The sequence below is a fragment of the Chiloscyllium punctatum genome, chromosome 18 (genome assembly GCF_047496795.1).
Source record: "Chiloscyllium punctatum isolate Juve2018m chromosome 18, sChiPun1.3, whole genome shotgun sequence".
NCBI lineage: Eukaryota > Metazoa > Chordata > Chondrichthyes > Orectolobiformes > Hemiscylliidae > Chiloscyllium > Chiloscyllium punctatum.
The window spans coordinates 93,093,989-93,113,974 of NC_092756.1; the positions used below are offsets into that span (position 1 = coordinate 93,093,989).

General features: G+C 44.8%; 1 protein-coding gene across 7 annotated transcripts in view; it reads right to left on the reverse strand.

Annotated features, from left to right (window-relative positions):
* The window catches only part of LOC140489336 (excitatory amino acid transporter 2-like), a 52,279-nt gene extending 37,582 nt beyond the window's left edge, over window positions 1–14,697 (reverse strand). For 2 of the 7 annotated variants that reach the window (XM_072588782.1, XM_072588781.1), the window contains exons 1-2: window positions 14,095–14,264; window positions 5,370–5,516 (exon numbers count right to left, since the gene is read on the reverse strand). In XM_072588782.1, the coding sequence (XP_072444883.1) occupies window positions 5,370–5,516; window positions 14,095–14,236 (289 nt within the window). In that variant the 5' untranslated portion in view covers window positions 14,237–14,264. Of the gene's footprint in view, window positions 1–5,369; window positions 5,517–8,335; window positions 8,445–10,793; window positions 10,871–12,530; window positions 12,600–14,094; window positions 14,265–14,336 lie in introns of those variants that run through there. The other 5 variants (XM_072588784.1, XM_072588783.1, XM_072588786.1 and 2 more) reach the window with 5 other exon arrangements.
* Between the last annotated feature and the right edge of the window lie 5,289 nt (window positions 14,698–19,986).

The window sequence follows — 19,986 nt, forward strand, 5'->3', positions numbered from 1 at the left end:
TGCGTTAAATTTACCTTCTGATTCATTGCAAACTGCTCCACACTTGAGGGAACCAAAGCTTAATCCTGCAAACACAAGCTTTTGATTGTGTGATGTAGAGTGGACCAGATACATAACCATGCAAGAGGGCTACTCACTCATTCGAGAGAGAGATGATTGGTGGTGGTTTAACCAGAGGGTGATCATGCCTCAGTCAAGGGGAAAGGATAAGAAAGACAGCCCTGAAGGGTAATCTTGGCTGGTGCAGGAATTGAACCCCTGTTATTGGAGTCACTTTGCACCGCAAAAACCAGCTGTCTAGCCAAATGAGCTAACAAAACCTCAACTATGTACAGGTATAGTGGTCATCAAACAGGACAATGAGCAAATACACACACACACACACACACACAATATGGATACACACATAATACACATATACACACACACACTGCAATGAGAAATACTATCTTTTAAAAAAATACTTCCACAGACGAACAAACACACAATACAGATACACACACACACACTATGGACACATAGAAATGCACACTGCAAATATACACACACACACCCAGCAATGAGAACGATTATCTTTCAAAGAATACTTCCACAAACAAACGCACACACACACACTACAGTTACACACACACACACACACGCACCTCCAGAATCTGGCCACAAAGGGACTACCATACACTCAGCAAGGTGAGGGGCAAAAACATGCCCCACTGCATCACCTGCTCTCCTTCATACCCGATTGGAACAAAGAGCGCCATTCATTGATCTAACCTGTCTTCAATGTCTGTGTTTAATTTTGAAGGATAACAAGGGCCTAACTGTGACGGTTGGGTCAAAACGATTTGGTTAAGGGAGGGTGGGGGGGGGGGTGTCTAGCTGGTATCAGAGGTTAACGTGAATCCAAGCCGGGCCCCGAAAGCAAACCTTTCTAACTGAACAGGTTGCAGCATTATCTCTCAACTACACACACAGGCCAGTGTTCCCGACAGTAATGTTTATAAGTGCTTGAGATACTCCATCAATCAATAACCTCCACATAGATCAATGCAAAACACTGCGGAGGCTGGAAATTGCTGTGTGCAAATTATTGTGTGCAAATTGGCCTGACATGTTCAGCAATGCTGATCTAAAAGAGATGTTACTTTACTCTGCAACCTGCCTGGTTTGGTTTAACAAATTAATGCAACATCGAGGGACTGGTACAGTGTGGTACCCCTTGGGCTGTACGCCCGATAGAAGTGTTCACTTTGAATATAAAAATTTGCACAGAGGCTTCTCAGAGTGGAACACAGTGCATGGGGGATGGTTCAATTCCTATTGCACTTCCTGCAGTTTTCAGTTTGAATTGTTTCGCCCTTGGGTCGCATTCCTGACATGTAGTAGATAGAATCACAGAATCCCTACAGTGTGGAAGCAGGCCATTCAGCCCATCAAGTCTACACCGACCCCATGAAGAGCGTCCCACCCAGGCCCACCCATTCTCTCTAACCTTGCATTTCCCACAGCTAATCCACCCTAACCCGAACATCCCTGGACACTATGGGACAATTTAGCATGGCCAATCCACCCTAATCTGCACATCTCTGGACACTATTGGTAATTTAACATGACCAATCCACCCTAACCTGCACATCCCTGGACACTATGGGTAATTTAGCATGGTCAACCCTTCCTAACCTGCAGATCCGTGGTCTAATCAAGAGTTTGAGAGTTACTTTGAGGCAGCTAAGAGAGGAACATACTGAACAGCGACAAGCTGAATTTTATTGCATGATCTGCAACTTTCAACTCAAATTATTCTGTAATATACTTTGACATATTTTAATCTTGGCAGGAACAAGCCCTGCTCCCCCCTCCCCCCCACCCACCCCCCCAACCTGGTGTGAGCTGTGGCTCTGTGTGGGATGTCTCCACATCAGAAGATTGGGCTTCCACTCCAGTGGCTTACATAGAGCATAGCACAGCACAGGCCCTTTGGCCTTCAATGTTGTGCTGACCTTTTATCCTACTCTAAGATCAAACTAACCTACATACCCTACATTTTACTATCTTCCTTGTGCCTATCCAAGTGTTGCTTAAATGTCCCTAATGTATCTGATTCTACTCCCACTGCTGGCAGCGCATTCTTGAGCACGTAACCCAGGCTGATCCACTTCAAAGGGGACAGCGGAGTGCTGCACTGGCCCCAGTGTTGTCTCTCAGATCAGATATGAATCCAAGTGCCTGTCCGCTCCCCCTTTGCCCTCAGTGGTAGACCCTAGGCCCGAGTTTGAGAAGGAATAAGTGCCCAGTGTCCTGGTCTAACCCTCCATCAACAAATGATCAGGACATTATCACATGGCTGCTCGTGGGAGCTTGCTGTGCAAAGATCCCACTGGGAGGCACTAACTTGGTTGCAATGTCACTGGACGAGTAATCCAGTAGGATAATCCTGGGACATGGGTTCGAATCCCATTGAGGCTGCTATTTGAGTTCAGTGAGTAAACCTGGTAACACAGATATCCCTGACTTACAAACATCACCTTGGACAGGGATGTCATGATCAAGACCTGGCATATAAACATTTCCTGTGCCTATGAACGGCTGCTTTACGCTGTGTTCCGACGTGCGTACAAATCAACCTGCAAACAGACTCGCGAACAGAACCTGTCCACAACTCGGGGTCTGTCTGCACGGTGTTCTTGAGGTGCAGGAGTAATGTCCTTCGCTGGGCCCAGGAGATGCAAGTTCAAGTCCCACCTGAGCCAGAGGAGTTTCTTAAATTTGCTGAACACGTTGACTGGTGTACAAAACTAGGCATCAGTGATGGTTACCATGACAAGGATTAGCAGTTGTTGTGAAACCCCTTCTGGCTCAGTAATGAGCAGCGTGCTTAACTCCGAAATTGCTTCACAAATCTCAGTTTAGATGGAACTAGGAATGGGAAAGGAACGCTGGCTTTACCAATGACACCTTGTGTAAGAAGTAAGGAGAAATAGAAGCAAAGTGCTGGGGAGAGCTCAGCAGGTCTGGCAACATCTGTGCAGAGAGAAGACAAACCTCTAGAGAATAGTTATACTGGACCTAGAACTCCATTTCTCTCTCGACAGATGCTGCCAGACCTGCTGAGTTTCTCCAGCAATTTTGTCTTCTTTGGTTAAGTTTGGAAAAAAAAGGTGCAAAACAGTTTGCTGAAAATATGAACAGAGCTTAGAAATCTAAGACACAAGAACAGAAATTGCTGGGAAAGCTCAGCAGGTCTGGCAGCATCTGTCGAGAGAAAGCAGAGTTAATGTTTCGACTCCAGTGACCCTTCTTCAGAACTGAGTTCTTTTGGTTTTTATTGAGAAATGTAAGCGCTGATAGTGACAAAAAAAACAGAAAATCCACTTGGGGACTCATGTGTTCAATCATTTTTTAAAGGAGCTAGACACCTTCCTGTATGTCTTTTAACCACTCTTAGCACACCCCTAGCCAGGTCACATGACACAGCTAATCCATTTTCATTCACCTATGGTACCCATTAACAGTTTTCCTTTGTCTCCATTATCCATCGTTTTGCCCAGCTGTCTTTGTTTCTCCTTGGGCACCATGTCCACCTATCGATTACCCCCCTGAACCATCCTTTGTCGCCAACAAATATACCACCTTTTCCCAGTTACTAATAGCCCTGAAGAAGGGTTCACTGGAGTGGAAACGTTATCTGCTTTCTCTCTCCAGACCTGCTGCATTTCCCCGGCAATTTCTGGTTCCATTTCCAATTGCTTTGTTTTATTTAAGTCTTGATCGTATGTGGCAGTCCTGTCTCTACCTCTGAGCCAGAGGCTGCAGGTCCAATCCCACGCCAGGACTGGATGGAGAAAGGTGAGAGATGATGACATTACCAAATAGGATGATACACCATGGGCAGATGGTGGGGAGATCTGCTATGTACATGTCTGAGGTGGGTGGGGGAGAGGGAGAGGGAGAGAGAGAGAGAGAGAGAGAGAGAGAGAGAGAGAGAGAGAGAGAGAGAGAGAGAGAGAGAGAGAGAGAGAGAGACCCCCTCTAGATGGTATTTTTGCAATTAGTAGTAAGTGATTCTTGTTTTAATTTACTTATCTGTGGGACTTGGGCATTGCTAGCTAGCCAGCATTAATAGCCTGTCCCTATTTCCCCTTGAGAAGTTGGGAGTGAGGTACCTTCTTGAATCACTTCAGTCCACTTGCTGTGGGTTGACCCACAGTGCTGGTAGGGAGGAAATTCCAGGATTTTGATCCAAAGACTGTGAAGGAACGACAATATATTTCCAAATCGGGGGGTGAGTGACTTGGAGGGGAACTTGCAGGTGGTGGTGTTGCCAAGTAACTGCTGTCCTCGCCCTTCTGGATGGAAGTGGTCTTAAGTTTGGAAGGTGCTGTCTAAGGGTCTTTGGTGAGGTAATGAGGAGAGTCAGCTGGACCTCATAGAATCTGAGTTCCCTGATTGAGGTTGTTAATCTGGTCCAATCAGGGAGCCCAAGCTGACATGAAAGTATGAATGTCAGCTATGTTGAAAATCAGACTCAGTGAGATGTAGTGCTATTGTCAAAGGCTATGAATTTACAGTCATAGAGTCATAGAGATTTACAGCATGGATACATACCTTTCAGTCCAACCTGTCCATGCTGACCAGATATCCCAACCCAATCTAGTCCCACCTGCCAGCACCTGACCCATATCCCTCCAAACCCTTCCTATTCATATTCCCATCGAGATACTTTTTAAATGTTGCAATTGTACCAGCCTCCACCACTTCCTCTGGCAGCTCATTCCATACACGTACCACCCTCTGTGTGAAAAGGTTGACCCCTAGGTGTCTTTTATATCTTTCCCCTCTCACCCGAAAACTATGCCCTCGAGTTCTGGACTTCCCCCACCCCAGGGAAAAAGACTTTGTCTATTTATCCTATCCATGCCCCTCATAATTTTCTAAACCTCTATAAGGTCACCCCTCAGCCTCTGATAATCCAGGGAAAACAGTCCCAGCCTGTTCAACTTCTCCCAATAGCTCAAATCCTCCAACCCTGGCAACATCCTTGTAAATCTTTTCTGAACCCTTTCAAGTTTCAGAACATCTTTCTGATAGGAAGGAGACCAGAACTGCATGCAATATTCCAACAGTGGCCTAACCAATGACCTGTACAACTGCAACATGACCTCCCAACTCCTGTACTCAATACTCTGACCAATAAAGGAAAGCATACCAAACACCTTCTTCAGTATCCTATCTACCTGCAACACCACTTTCAAGGAGCTATGAACCTGCACTCCAAGGTCTCTTTGCTCAGCAACACTCCCTAGGATCTTTGTAAGTAAAAGGTGACGGGTGACTGGAAGCCAGCCTCTGAAGAGTTAGGTAAAGAGTCTTACCAAGAATAGTCAGCAAGAGAAGTAGATTTCTTTCCAACCAATTGCAATGCTTTGAAAAGGGAGGTTTGGGCAATTCATCCAGGCTGGGGTGACGGTCTGAAATATGAATGTCGGATTGGTTTGTCATCTCTGGAAACACACAGGAAACTGGGCAAAAAAAGAAACAATGTAGTGTCATTATCCACTTACAATGTAACTCATTCCCCTAGGTGTGATGTTCATAATCCCCATGACCCTGGGTGTAACACTCAGTAACATCCCCCCACCCCTCTCAGTGTAACACTAACATACCTAACCCCTCAGTGTAACACTCAGTAACATTCCCTTCCAGGTAAAAACAATGACTGCAGATGCTGGAAACCAGATTCTGGATTAGTGTTGCTGGAAGAGCACAGCAGTTCAGGCAGCATCCAAGGAGCTTCGAAATCGACGTTTCGGGCAAAAGCCCTTCATCAGATATAAAACATTCCCTCCCTCAGTGTAACACTCAGTAACATCTCCCACCCCTCTCTCAGTGTAATAGTAACATCACCCACCCTCACTCAGTGTAACACTCAGTAACATCCCCCATCCCTCTCTCAGTGTAACACTCAGTAACATCCCCCACCCTCCCTCAGTGTAACACTCAGTAACATTCCCCCATCCCTCTCTCAGTGTAACACTCAGTAACATCTCACACCCCCTTCAGTGTAACACTCAGTAACATCCCCCACCCTCCCTCAGTGTAACACTCAGTAACATCCCCACCCTCCCTCAGTGTAATACTCAGTAACATCCCCCACCCTCCCTCAGTGTAACACTCAGTAACATCCCCCACCCTCCCTCAGTGTAACACTCAGTAACATCCCCCACCCTCCCTCAGTGTAACACTCAGTAACGTCCCACACCCCCTTCAGTGTAACACTCAGTAACATCCCCAACCCAGCTCAGTGTAACACTCAGTAACATCCACCACCCTCCCTCAGTGTAACACTCAGTAACATCCCACACCCCCTTCAGCGTAACACTCAGTAACATCCCCCATCCCTCTCTCAGTGTAACACTCAGTAACATCCAGAACCCTCTCCCAATGTAACACTCAATAACATTCCCCCATCCCTCTCTCAGTGTAACACTCAGTAACATCCCCATCCCTCTCTCAGTGTAACACTTAGTAACATCCCCCACCCTCCCTCAGTGTAACACTCAGTAACATTCCCCCACCCCCCCTCAGTGTAACACTCAGTAACATCCCCCAACCCCTCAGTGTAACACTCAGTAACATCCTCCAACCCCCCTCAGTGTAACACTCAGTAACATCCCACACCCACTTCAGTGTAACACTCAGTAACATCCCCACCCTCCCTCAGTGTAACACTCAGTAACATTCTGCCACCCCCCCCCCTCAGTGTAACACTCATAACATCCCCCCTAACCCCTCAGTGTAACACTCAGTAACATCCCCCAACCCCCCTCAGTGTAACACTCATAACATCCCCCAACCCCTCAGTGTAAAACTCAGTAAGACCCTCCAACCCCTCAGTGTAACACTCTGTAACATTCCCCCCACCCCCTCAGTATGATACTCAGTAAGATTTCCCACTCTAATATTCAATGTGCCACAGAACACTAGCCAAGATTTAAACGTACCATAACCTCGAATCATTGCATTAAAATCTGAATGCCATTTTGAGGGTGGCACGGTGGCACAGTGGTTAGCACTGCTGCCTCACAGCGCCACAGACCTGGGTTCAATTTCCACCTCAGGCGACTGACTGTGTGGAATTTGCACATTCTCCCCGTGTCTGCGTGGGTTTCCTCCCACAGTCCAAAGATGTGCAGGTCAGGTGAATTGGCCATGCTAAATTGCCCATAGTGTTAGGTAAGGGGTAAATGTAGGGGTATGGGTGGGTTGCGCTTCAGCGGGGCGTGTGGACTTGTTGGGCCAAAGGGCCTGTTTCCACATTGTAAGTAATCTAATCTAAATGCCCATGATGGTCCAAGGCAGTGCCAAATTTGACTATTTTGCATCTTATAAATTGCCATTATCCGACCTTTCTAACATAGGTGATGATATTTATTTGTTTCTTAAAGCCACAGTGATTTAGTTGTTGAAAATACACCTTCATTTATACATTTATACTATTTTATTGGGATATAACTATTCAGGTGCACAAGGAGATGGCCAAAGCATTCAATCTGAAAACAAACGTGCATTGAAATTGGATGAATTAGATATTTTTATTGGCTGTGATTTTTAATGTTAGTGGGTATTTCTTACAATTTCATGAGAAACTGAAGAATTTAATATTTTTGGAGGTTATCCAAACGTAAACAGCTAAATTTAAATGATGTTGATTGTAATAAATCTAGACTATAGTTTCCAATTTAATCCCAGATCAATATTTATTCCACAACAAACATCACTATATCAGATTTTAACTGAAAAACAAAACAACTGCGGATGCTGGAAAAGAGAAACGAAAACAGAAAGTGCTGGAGAAACTCAGCAGGTCTGGCAGCCTCTGTGGAGAGAGAAATCAGAGTTAACGTTTCAGGTCCAGTGACCTGACTTCATATCCTTTCAGAACAGTTCTGAAGAAAGGTCACTGGACCTGAAAGGTTAACTCTGTTTCTCTCTCCACAGATGCTGCCAGACCTGCTGAGTTTCTCCAGCAATTTCTGTTTCCGTATCACTCAATAAAATTAATTGGGGATTATTGTGTTGTTATTAGTGTGAGCTTTCTGTGTGAAAATTGCATTTTCTACATGGCAACAAAAGCTCACCTTTAATATGGTATAATTGGCTGCAAAGCATTGTGCGGTGGCCAGATATGTGTGGTGCTATACAAATGCAATTTCTTTCATTAACCTAAACCTGAGCTGCAGTGATCCACTGCCGACTAATCCCTGGGAATTCTGGCCAGAGCCACCCCATGTACTGTCCACTCCCCTCTCCAATGACCCACTCAAATACCCTCACTTACCATCCTGGGACTTCACAGGACAGCCTTCTTTTTTCCTGTAGCAAGAGCCGGGTTAGGATCAGTGGAATGTTGGCTCTGAGTCAGATTGTTCGTGTGTTCGAGACCTGTCCCAGGCACCCACTGGCATCACTGAAATACCTATGTGGTCATAAGCAAGCAGTTGCTTTTGGGATCTTCCTGTGCAGAAATGGACTACTGCTTTGATGACATCCTAACATTGACTACACTTCAAAACTGCTTCCTTGGCTGTTAGATTGGTTTAGGGGGTCCTGTAGATGTGAAAAATGCTACAGGGATGCAATTATGAGATTCAGTTTGTGCAGAGGCACATCCTTGTTGGGAAATGTTAATAAGAACTTAAGCAATTAGAGTTAGTGTAGGCCTTTCAGCCCCATACAGCCTACTCTCTCATTCAATAAGATCATGGCTGATCTGACTGTGGCCTCCCCAAGACTAACCCTTGACTCCTATGCAGATTAAAAATCTCTCAGTCTTCACTTTATTCAAAGATACTGCCTCCTACTGTCCAAGAAGAGAATTCCCAGACTAACAACACAATGAAAGATAACATTGTTCATCATCTGCATTTTAAGTAGGACGTATTTTTTTTTGGAAACTGCAGTCAAATTTCTCTCCAAAGTGATTTACACCCAGGGTGAAGTGAGAAAACACCTTTCTCCTCAGAGAATGGTTACAGGGTAGAATGTGCTGCCTGGAAAAGTGTGGGGAGCAAGTTTGATCGAGGTATTTGAGAGAGGCTTGGATAGTTATTTGGATAAAACAATGTGTAGGGGCTACGGAAGGGGCTGGGGTAAAGGAGGGGATCGTCTCTGGGTAACGTTGCTCAGTTGAAGAGCCAGTGTACGGACAAGGAACTGAACAGTCTCTTACAACCTCATGACAATTCTGTGATTCCTGTGGATGGCCCCAGAACCCATCAGCTTTTCAGTTGTGCAAAGGGACCATGAAATAAAGAACAGGCCATTTGGCCCCTCAAGTCAACTATCCAATTCCAATGGCTGACCATCCAACTCAATATCCAGTTCCCAGTTCCTCCCTTTAATCCCTTTAGGCCTAATAGTTATATCTAACTCTTTCTTGAAAACATTTAATATTTTGACCTCAACCTCAACCACTTTCTGTGGGAGAGAGTTCCTCAGGCTCCCCACTCTCTGGGTGAGGATATTTCTCCTCATCTCAGGGTAGCACGGTGGCTCATTGGTTAACACTGCTGCCTCACAGCGCCAGGGACCCAGGTTCCATTCCCACTTTGGGCAACTGTCTGTGTGGAGTTTGCACGTTCTCCCCTTGTCTGCGTGGGCTTCCTCCAGGTGCTCTGGTTTCCTCCCACAGTCCAAAGATGCGCAGGTTAGGTGAATTGGCCATGCTAAATTGCCCGTAGTGTTAGGTGGATTAGTCAGGGGTAAATATAGAGGGGTAGGTTTCTCTTTGGAGGGTCAGTGTGGACTTGTTGGGCCAAAGGGCCTGTTTTCACACTGTAGATAATCGAAATAGTCCATTCCGTATCCTTAACCTATGACCCCTTGTTCAGGACTCCCTGGTCAGGGGGAACATCTTTCCTGCATTTGACCTGTCTATAGTCCTGTTCACATTTTAAAATAATCTGACATGTGGGATGGAAATAACCAGTCTGGATTTTGCTTGGTCAACGATGGTTAAGATCTGAATAAAAGGATGTTTAAAGAGGCAATGAATAATACATGTTTCTGTTACACAACCTGTAGGTAAGATTTAAAAATAAGGCAGACACAAGATGATCAATTTGACATGAAGGATTTGAACCATGCTGTTAAAAGATGAGTAGATTATTTTCAGAAGCTGAATGTGATCAGATTGGTGATGGAGAGAGAAAGGAGAAGGTACAATGAGACTGGGTACACTTGTGAAGTTATTATCAAAGGTAAGCTTGCAGGTGCAGCAGGCTAGTGGCATATTGGCCTTCAAAGTGAGAGGATTCAAAGAGAATCATCAAATCCCTACAGTGTGGAAGCAGGCCATTTGGCCCACACCAATCCTCCAAAGGGTATCCCTCCCAGGCCAATTCCCCTACTCTATCCCTGTAACCCTGCATTTCCCAAGGCCAATCCACCCTAACCTGCACATCTTTGGATTTTGGGAGGAAACCCACGCAGAAGCAGGGAGAATGTGCAAACTCCACACCAACGGTCGTGCGAGGGGAGAATTGATCCAGATCCTAGTGCTGTGAGACAGCAGTGCTAATCACTGAGCCACCTTCTTGCAATAGGGGTATCTTGTTGCAATTGTACAGAGGCTTGATCAGATCACATCTGGAGTATTCTGTACAGTCTCATTATCTGAGCAAGGATGTGCTGGCTGTGGAGGTAATGCAACAAAGGTTTACCAGACTGATTTCAGGGATGGTGTGAGTATTATACAGGGATTAATTACACAGTGGATTGGTTAGGATTATACTCACTAGAGTGGGGAGTCAGGTGATCACATAGAAACCTATAAAATTTCAGCAGGTCTGGGCAGGAAAGAAGGTTCCTGTTGACACGGGAGTCCAGTATCTAGAGTCACAGTTTATAGGTAGCGTGTAGGCCTCCAAAGGGTGAGATGATGAGTCATTTCTTCATCCAGATAGTGATGAACCAGTGAAATTCTCTGTCACAGAAAGTGGTTGAGAAGAAAGTATGGAGTATTTTCAAGAAGGAGTTAGATAAAGCTCTTAGAGCTAAAGGGATCAAAGCAATTGAGGAGAAGGTGGGAACAGGGGACTGTGTTGGATGATCAGCCACCAGCCTATTGAATGGGTCACAGTCCTGGAACGCCCTCTCTAAGGGCATTGTGGGTCTGCCCACAGCACACAGACTGCAGCGGTTCCAGAAGGCAGCTCATCCCCACCATCTCAAGCGGGGGCAACTAGGGACGGGCAATAAATGCTGGGCCAGCCCATAACATCCACATTCCATGAGTGAATAAAAATGAAGTTCATTCTGAGGATTCTAGTTTCCAGGGAAACTAATTCTGCCTTGAAGAGCGACAAGTCAAGAAGATGTTTTTTTTCTTCAATGGCTATCTTGCCATAAAAATGAAATGGTTAAGTAAGCTCCTCAAGAATGAGTTGCTTTCAAAATGGGAGATTTCCTACACATATCTGCAGTATCAGAAGTCAGGGCCTGCCTTAATCAGTTCCTGATAAGGATTAGCAACACAAGCAGAAAACCAAGGGTAGCATCTGGGATGGGGACGAGACCACTGATCCTCATTGAGCAGGCTTTCATATCCCTCCTGATATGTCTGTTTAATAATCTGCAAACTAATCCTAGCCGCTGCAGCTCTGAATGGGACTGTCAATAGTCTGGACCCCTGGTTCTGCTGAGAACACCAAGAGATTTCTCAAGATTGATAAGCGGCAACACAGAGATTCGTGAATGGGATTTACCGTCAGAAACCTGGCTCAAGACTATGGGACCCGAAAGGCAACAAATCTACAGTCACTGGGGCTGATAGACGGCATTACTGCACCAACCCCCTTTACTGAAGTTTTCAACTGCATCCTATATTTCAAAATCAAGAGACTAAAACCTAATGGAGAACGCAATAAGAATTTTGCATCCCTAATTTCCTGTCTATCAAATGGGAAAGTTGTTGATCTCAGTACAAGTGCATTACTTTATCTACAGTGGACTCATAAAGTGGCAACATCCTAAATCAGAAAGATATGTGTAAAAGGAAGGATATGTGTAATGGAAAGGACATGTGTAATGGGAAGGGTATGTATAATGGGAAGTTAATCTCTGGAAACATGCATCAGGAACTAAAATCTTTCTGGCTCTCAGTCAATACTCCTTGTTCCCTGCTAGGATTGTCTATTGAGATAGATTGGAAAAGCGCAGCAGGTCAGGCAGCATCCAAGGAGCAGGAGAATCGACGTTTCGGGCATAAGCCCTTCTTCAGGAATCGGGCATAAGCCTGAAGAAGGGCTTATGCCCGAAACGTCGATTCTCCTGCTCCTTGGATGCTGCCTGACCTGCTGCGCTTTTCCAGCAACACATTTTCAGCTCTGATCTCCAGCATCTGCAGTCCTCACTTTCTCCTATTGAGATAGATTGTCAGGTTCATGTTATTTCAATACTAAAATTCCTAAGTTCATGTTTGCTCATATTTTAAATTCCTGTGTTCACGTTGAATTACATTTTAACTGACTTACTTCATGTTAAGCCATCTTTAAAAGTCCGATGTTAATTTTGATCTGCGTATCGCTGTTAGATTCGAGAAACTGAGAAGCCAAAGGATAGGAATGAAGCCAAATGTTACACACACTTCTATAAGATTGCAGTCATACAGTGTGGAACAGGCCATTGAGTCCACACTGACCTTCTGAAGAATATCCCACCCAGACCCACCCCATCCTTCTAACCCTGCATTTCCCATGGCTAGCCCATATAACCTGCACATCCCCAGGCACTATGGGACAATTTAGCATGGCCAATCCACCCTAACCTGCACACCTTTGGACTGTGGGAGGAAACCCACGCAGACACAGGGAGAATGTGCAAACTCCACAGAGACAGTCGCCTGAGGGCTGAATTGAACTCAGGTCCCTGGTGCTGTGAGGCAGCAGTGCTAGCCATTGAGCCACCATGCCAACCGACCCCACCCAGTAGTTATGGGGTTGCATGTTACAAACATACTTGACCCAAGAAACATGTTCTCAATCTGCTCCTATCCAGAACCACAAATGAATTCCCAACTAATGCTCATCACCCACACACTGTGAAGCACAATTAATGTACACTTGACATTTGATACTTTCATTTTTTTTCTTATATCTTCAGTCCATTTGTCATGTTTTAAAATGAACATATTTCTCTTAAGTCATAGAATCCCTACAGTATGGAAACAGGCCATTCAGCCCATTGAGTTCACACCAACCCTCCGAACAGCATCCCACCCTATCCTTATAACCGTGCATTTCCAAGGGTTAATGATAATTAATATTTTAACACTTATGTTAAGTGATAATTTAATGCTTTAGATTCATGTTAAGTTGTCTTTCACTATATTCATGTTGTTATACATCAATGCCTAAAAGCTCTTGTTAAATCAGATTTTAAATTATTACATTTATGGTACATTACTTTTACCATATGCATCCTCAGTGAGATTTAAAATTCCTAAATTACTGTTAAACATTATTTGAAATGATTACATTCTCATTAAGCTGTGTTTTACTACATGCCTATTAAGTCACATTTAGCATCCCGACTTGCTGTTAAATCAGTTTTCTATTGCATTCGTGTTAATTCATACTTAGAATTCTTAAGCTTTTGTTAAGTCTATTTAACTTTGCACAATCATTTACTTATAAATACAGTGAGGTTTTAATCCTTTCAAGGCAAATAATCAAACATTACTTTTATCCATTCTCATTGTCCCCAATTTTTATAACTGTTTGGTGGTTAGATTTATGCCTCTGCGAGGGGCTGTATAATATAATCAGAAATCAACAGCTGAAAAATAAAAGCAGAAATGCTGAGCTGCAAAAGCCAAACACAGAAAGGTGGGCAAAGTCTCGGCAAGCCCAAGGAGTGAGTGTATAATCTCAAATGGAGCCCATTCGGATCCCGTGCCTCACTTTCCCCACGTTTTACCACCCTCCCTTTCTCTCTATCCCCTCCTCCACCATGGATCCCTCTCCCTCCTTCTAAATCCAACCCTTTCCCTTCCAGATCCTGACCCAGCTTCTTCACCGCTTCATCCATGGCCCTTACTGATGTTTGTGGACAGCACAGTCGTTTCCGCCTCTTTCAGCCGAACCCAAGTTTGAGGAGGCACCGTGTGGAAGGGAGACCTGTTCCATTTCACCCCTTCAGCCCGTCCTTGGTTTGACAACCTTCCCAAAAGGCAGGGCATTCCTGGTCTATCTGAGAGGTTTAGTTAAGGACATATGCCCTTGTCCTTCTCTCAGTCCAAATTGGCACAAATCACCACAAAGGAGAATAAACAAACTCACCTCTGCAATTCCTAAATTATCTGCAGCACGCTACATTCCAGATGTGAGGGCAAGTGGAGGACAATTTCAACATCAAGTAACTGTCAGTACTTGCGTCAGTCAACACACATGTTCAAATAATTTAATCCAAATCAACTCGGATGGGAGCCAAGATCTCTCTCCTTTTTCCAAATAAAAACACACAGCTCTCTGTCGATGGGCTCTGAAAAAGGCTATTCTGCCCTTGGGCAGTCCAAACCAATCAATAATTGTCTGGACAGAATTAGAAACAAAGGGAAAATTTAATTGGGTGTTCCAGGTTTGACTGTGTGCGAGATAGAATGAGAACAACAGCAAGAGAGGGACACAGGCAGAGACAAAAATAAATGAGAGGATGGAAAAGATACTGACTGGGGAGGCAGATGGATACAGTTGATGAACAAGGGATTAGATGGGATGATTAAACCACTGTGCGTACAGATTAAGGAAGCAATGCAATGGAGCACACGTCGTGTGTGTGGATTGTGTGTGAAAATGTGTATGAGATCCATTCAGGCCAGCAACAGAAATGGGAAACCTCCCCAAAAAACGTTCTGAGTTTGTAGTGAGGGGGCAACAGACAAGGATAATGTGGAACTGCACAATAGAGAGGTGAAATCAGACCAAAAGCTGGAACTGACAGGAGGGGAGCTGGTCACTGAAGACATAGATAGACAGTAGGAACCTGAGATTTGGTGAGATGCTGCGATGGGGAGCTTAGTCAAGTCACCATAGTCTTACCAGACACGAGGGCTGCTCTCTCATTAGAGAGAGAGAGACAACTGGTGTTGGTTTAACCTAAAGGTCACCACACCTCAGGCAAAGGGAAGAGGCTGAGCAGGAGAATACTTCAAGATAATCTCTGCCAATAATGGGAATTGAACCCACTTTGTTACCACAACATTGCTTTGCAAGCTGCCAGTCCAGCCAACTGAGTGAAACCACATTTTACAATGATATTGCTGGGGTTGGAGGGTTTGAGCTATAGGGAGGTGCTGGATAGATTAGATTAGATTACTCACAGTGTGGAAACAGGCCCTTCGGCCCAACAAGTCCACACCGACTCACTGAAGCGCAACCCACCCAGACCCATTCCCCTACATTAGCCCCTTCAGCTAACACTACGGGCAATTTAGCATGGCCAATTCACCTAACCTGCACAGTTTTGGACTGTGGGAGGAAACCGGAGCACCCGGAGGAAACCCACGCAGACACAGAGAGAATGTGCAAACTCCACGCAGTCAGTCGCCTGAGACGGGAATTGAACCCAGGTCTCTGGCGCTGTGAGGCAGCAGTGCTAACCACTGTACCACCGTGCTGCCCACAGCTGGGGCTGTTTTCCCTGGAGCATCGGAGACTGAGTGCTGACCTTATAGAGGTTTATAAAATCATGAGGGAGATGGATAGGGTGAATAGCCAAGGTCTTTTTCTGAGGGTAGGGGAGTCCAGAACTAGAGGGCACAGGTTTAAGATTTAAAAGGGACCTAAGGGACAACTTTCTCACACAGAGAATGATGCGTGTATGAAAGTTTCGGAGCCATGAGGTCATGCTGCAGCTGTACAAAACTCTGGTGTGGTCGCACTTGGAGTATTATGTACAGTTCTGGTTACCACATTATGGGAAGGATGTGGAGGCTTTGGAAAGGGTTCCGAGCAGATTTACGAGGATGTTGCCTGGTATGGAGGGAAGGTCTTATGAGGAAAGGTTGATGGAATTGAGGCTGTTTTTGTTAGAGAGAAGAAGGTTGAGAGGTGACTTAATTGAGACATATAATCAGAGTTAGATCGGGTGGACAGTGAGAGCCTTTTTCCTCGGATGGTGATGGCTAGTCTGAGGGGACATAGCTTTAAATTGAGGGGTAATAGATATAGGACAGATGTCAGAGGTAACTTTACTCAGAGAGTAGTAGGGGTGTGGAACGCACTGCCTGCAACAGTAGTAGACTCACCAGCTTTAAGGGCATTTAAATGGTCATTGGATAGGCATATGGATGCAAATGGAATAGTATAGATTAGATGGGCTTCAGGTTGGTTTCACAGGTCAGCGCAACATCGAAGGCCGAAGGGCCTGTACTGTGCTGTTATGTTCTATGTTCTATACTACACAAGGCACACCCTGTTTAAATCAACCAAATGCAATACCCAAAATAAAAACAGACACCAACACTCACTGCCTTTGAGTCTTATACTCCTAAAGTCAATGTGGAATTTGAGATGTTGATTCCAGAAATAATGGACCAGACCAAACCCCCTCGAAACATGTCGAGGAGATAGCCTAGACTCAAACTTTTTCCTATTTTAGAGGCGAGGCGTTATGTTCCAGATGCAATTCGATTGGTTAAACTACCGATCTTGAAGCAAAACACACTTTCTTCATACATTATAGCTAAAATACACACAAAAGGAAGAAGAAATTGGAATAAGTTATAACTATTGGTAAACTTAACAGAATAACAGATTATTTAACTACTGAACAGCAGCTGTTCTAGTATAGCAACATCCCATAAACACCCCTTGGCAAAAGCTAACACAGTAAAACAGATTGTCTCACAGGTAATTCTCCAGATAAAAACTGAGAGTGAGAGAGGGAACTCGGGTATTTTGCTGTAGCACGGAGAGATGTTTAGCAGCTTCTGAACCCCAACAACTAATGAAAGTTAAACTAAAGTCCAGGTTCGGTGGGAGCTTGACCCCCACCCCTTCCATTGTTCCAATTTTTAAAAATAACCTAAGACCTCACAAGCAGTGCACTTTATTGACTTTGAGCATACTGCTCATTCCCTCTGTCTCAACCTCTCTGCGTAAAAGAAAACCAGGACAAAGTACACCCCTGAAAGCCATAGTGTCACCAAAACTGTGGGTATGTAGATCCAAATCCCCCAGTTCCTCCCAAGCTCCACTGAGTACATGTTGCATCTCACATTCTTCACATTGTGGGATCCCGCCATGTTACTTTCTAAAGGAAATCGATCCGATTTGCATTTTGACTAATCCCGCCAAGCTGCTGCCAGAGACAGATTGTGTTCCCAGGCGGTGGTGGGGCTCAGGAATGTGCTGCCTTGGAGGGGAGTTGAGATGGGAAACCTCACAACCTTTGCCGAGGAATTGGATCAGCATGTGGAAGTATCCTAACATCCAAGGCTGCGGGAAAGTAGGACTAGTGTCAGTCATAGTATATTTGTTTTGGCAGTAGAGGCTCAATGGGCTGAAGGGTCTCTTTTGTACTGTATGATTCAATAATGAAACCATTCACTCACTGAAATGATGTCAGGATGTTGTAAGTTCAAGTTCCACTCCAGAGATTGGAATATAAGGTCTACAGGGTGCAAGGGCAGCACTGGGTGGGGGGGTGGGGTGTGGGGGGGGGTACAGTACTATTGAAGGATGAGATTACAGACTGAGGCCAATCAGCAATTGGATACAAAAGATATTGGGTTGCAATTTTGATAAGCAGGAGAGTTTTTCCTGGTTTCTGGCCCATATTTATCCCTGAACCAGCGTCGAAAACATTATCAGGATAGAGTCTGTGGGAGCTGGCACTTGCTTACCCCTTTTCCTGCATTACAAACTGTTGTGTGAGCTTTAAGGTGTGAGGCGCTATACAAATGAAAGATTCTCTCTTTCTCACACATTGATCATTGCCTTTTAGCAGAGATCAACTCGATCTCCCTCATGGGGGTTGGGAAGCAAGACATGAATCTGTCTTGTGCTGTTGGCAACATCCAGTCAATTGAGCCCCTCCCCGTTCCTGCTCAACACTCTGCCCCAAGTAGTCACTGTTTGCAGTGGGAGCTTGCACTAGTTAACCTGCATGTTGCAGCCTGGAGCACTTTACCGTGCATTGGAAGGATTTACACTTTGCTGTTTGGCGACATTATGGACACAAGCCCTGGAGTAGGACTTGAACCTGTAACTTCTGGCCCAGGGCAAGGCTACCTCCACATCTGTGGTAAAACCTCCCTCGTTCTTTAATTCTGTAGTCATGATTTGGAGATGCCAATGTTGGACTGGGGTGTACAAAGTTAAAAATCACACAACACCCAGGTTATAGTCCAACAGGTTTAATTGGAAGTACACTAGCTTTCAGAGCGTGGCTGAAGGAGCGTCGCTCCGAAAGCTAGTGCTTCCAGTTAAACCTGCTGGACTATAACCTGGTGTTATGTGATCTTTAACTTTGATTCTGTAAAGACTTTGAGCTCTTTGAAGTTCATGAAACAATTGTCATCACCTGAAAACACCACTAGGTGTCCTAAATGAGACAGTTTTCAATCTGAATCTATTCAATGGAAAACCCGATTAATGTAACTGTATTCACAAAGGAGGTGAGGTTTACTTTTATATAATGCTTTTCATGACCACATGTAGCTTTTAAAGTGTTTTACAGCCAATGAAGCCCTCCACTGTTTTTATTTCAAACTACACTTTATTTATAAAAATGTCTTTATATACAGACACAGTCCCTTTTGTACAGTTTGATACAGCAGCATATGAAGAAACAAACAAACATTGGAGTGTGACTCTATCCAAGAAACCAAAGTCATTTCTTACTTACACAGAACTATATTTAATATGCATTTGAGGCACTGGGGGAAGGTCTGATAATTGAACAGTCCCCCATTTATCTTCAGCTGAAAGACCTCAGATGGGGGCCTTTCCCTGCTGTGTCTCAGTGGGAGCAGCCCCAGGCTTTAGTGCGTCCCTCAGCACGTGGTCCTGGACCTTGGAAAGTGTCAGTCTGCAACACTCGGTTGAGGTCAACCCCTTGGTCTTGAAGACCAACAAGTTTCGGACAGACCAAAGAGCGACTTTCACTGAGTTGATGGTCCTCCAGGCGCAGTCGATGTTTGTCTCAGTGTGTACGTCCCGGGGAACAGAACGTAGAGCACAGAGTTCGGTGTTACAGAGCTGCTGAGTAGGGGCCTCAACACAGACCACTGCATCTTCCTCCAGACTTCCGCTGCAAAGGCACATTCCAGAAGGAGCCTTTGTTGTCCCAACCAGATAATCTGTTCTTGTGACACTGACTGAAGAGTAGGTATTGATCAAGCCGCCAGGGATGAATTCTCTTGTTTTTCAACACTTAACACTCCCTTAGTATCTACCTTCACACACCCACAATATTCCTGCAGCATCTTGTCTTGACTTGTCTGTGTTTGAGTCTGTGCATGTATGCAAGACCAAGGAGATTAGTTAATTATTTTTGAAGTTATTGAGAAAACCTGGTTAAAGTCTCTTTTGTTCTGAAATACGTGGAGAAAGGAGAAGCAAAATTGATAGTTTTAATGCTTGAGGTACTGCTGCATCATTGAATTTCCTTTCCACCGAGTTGTAGTAATCACATAGGCATACACTTTTTAAACATTCTGTCACAGATTCATCAAGTCATACAGCACAGAAACAGACCCTTCAGTCCATCTCATCCATGCTGACCAGATATCCCAATCTGACCTAGTCCCACTTGCCAGTATCTAACTTGTATCCCTCTAAACCCTTCCTATTCATATACTCATCCACGTGCCTCGTAAATGCTGTAACTGTACCAGCTTCCACCACCTCCTCTGGCAGCTCATTCCATACACGCACCACCCTCTGCATGAAAAAGTTACCCCTCAGGTCCTTTTTAACTCTTTCC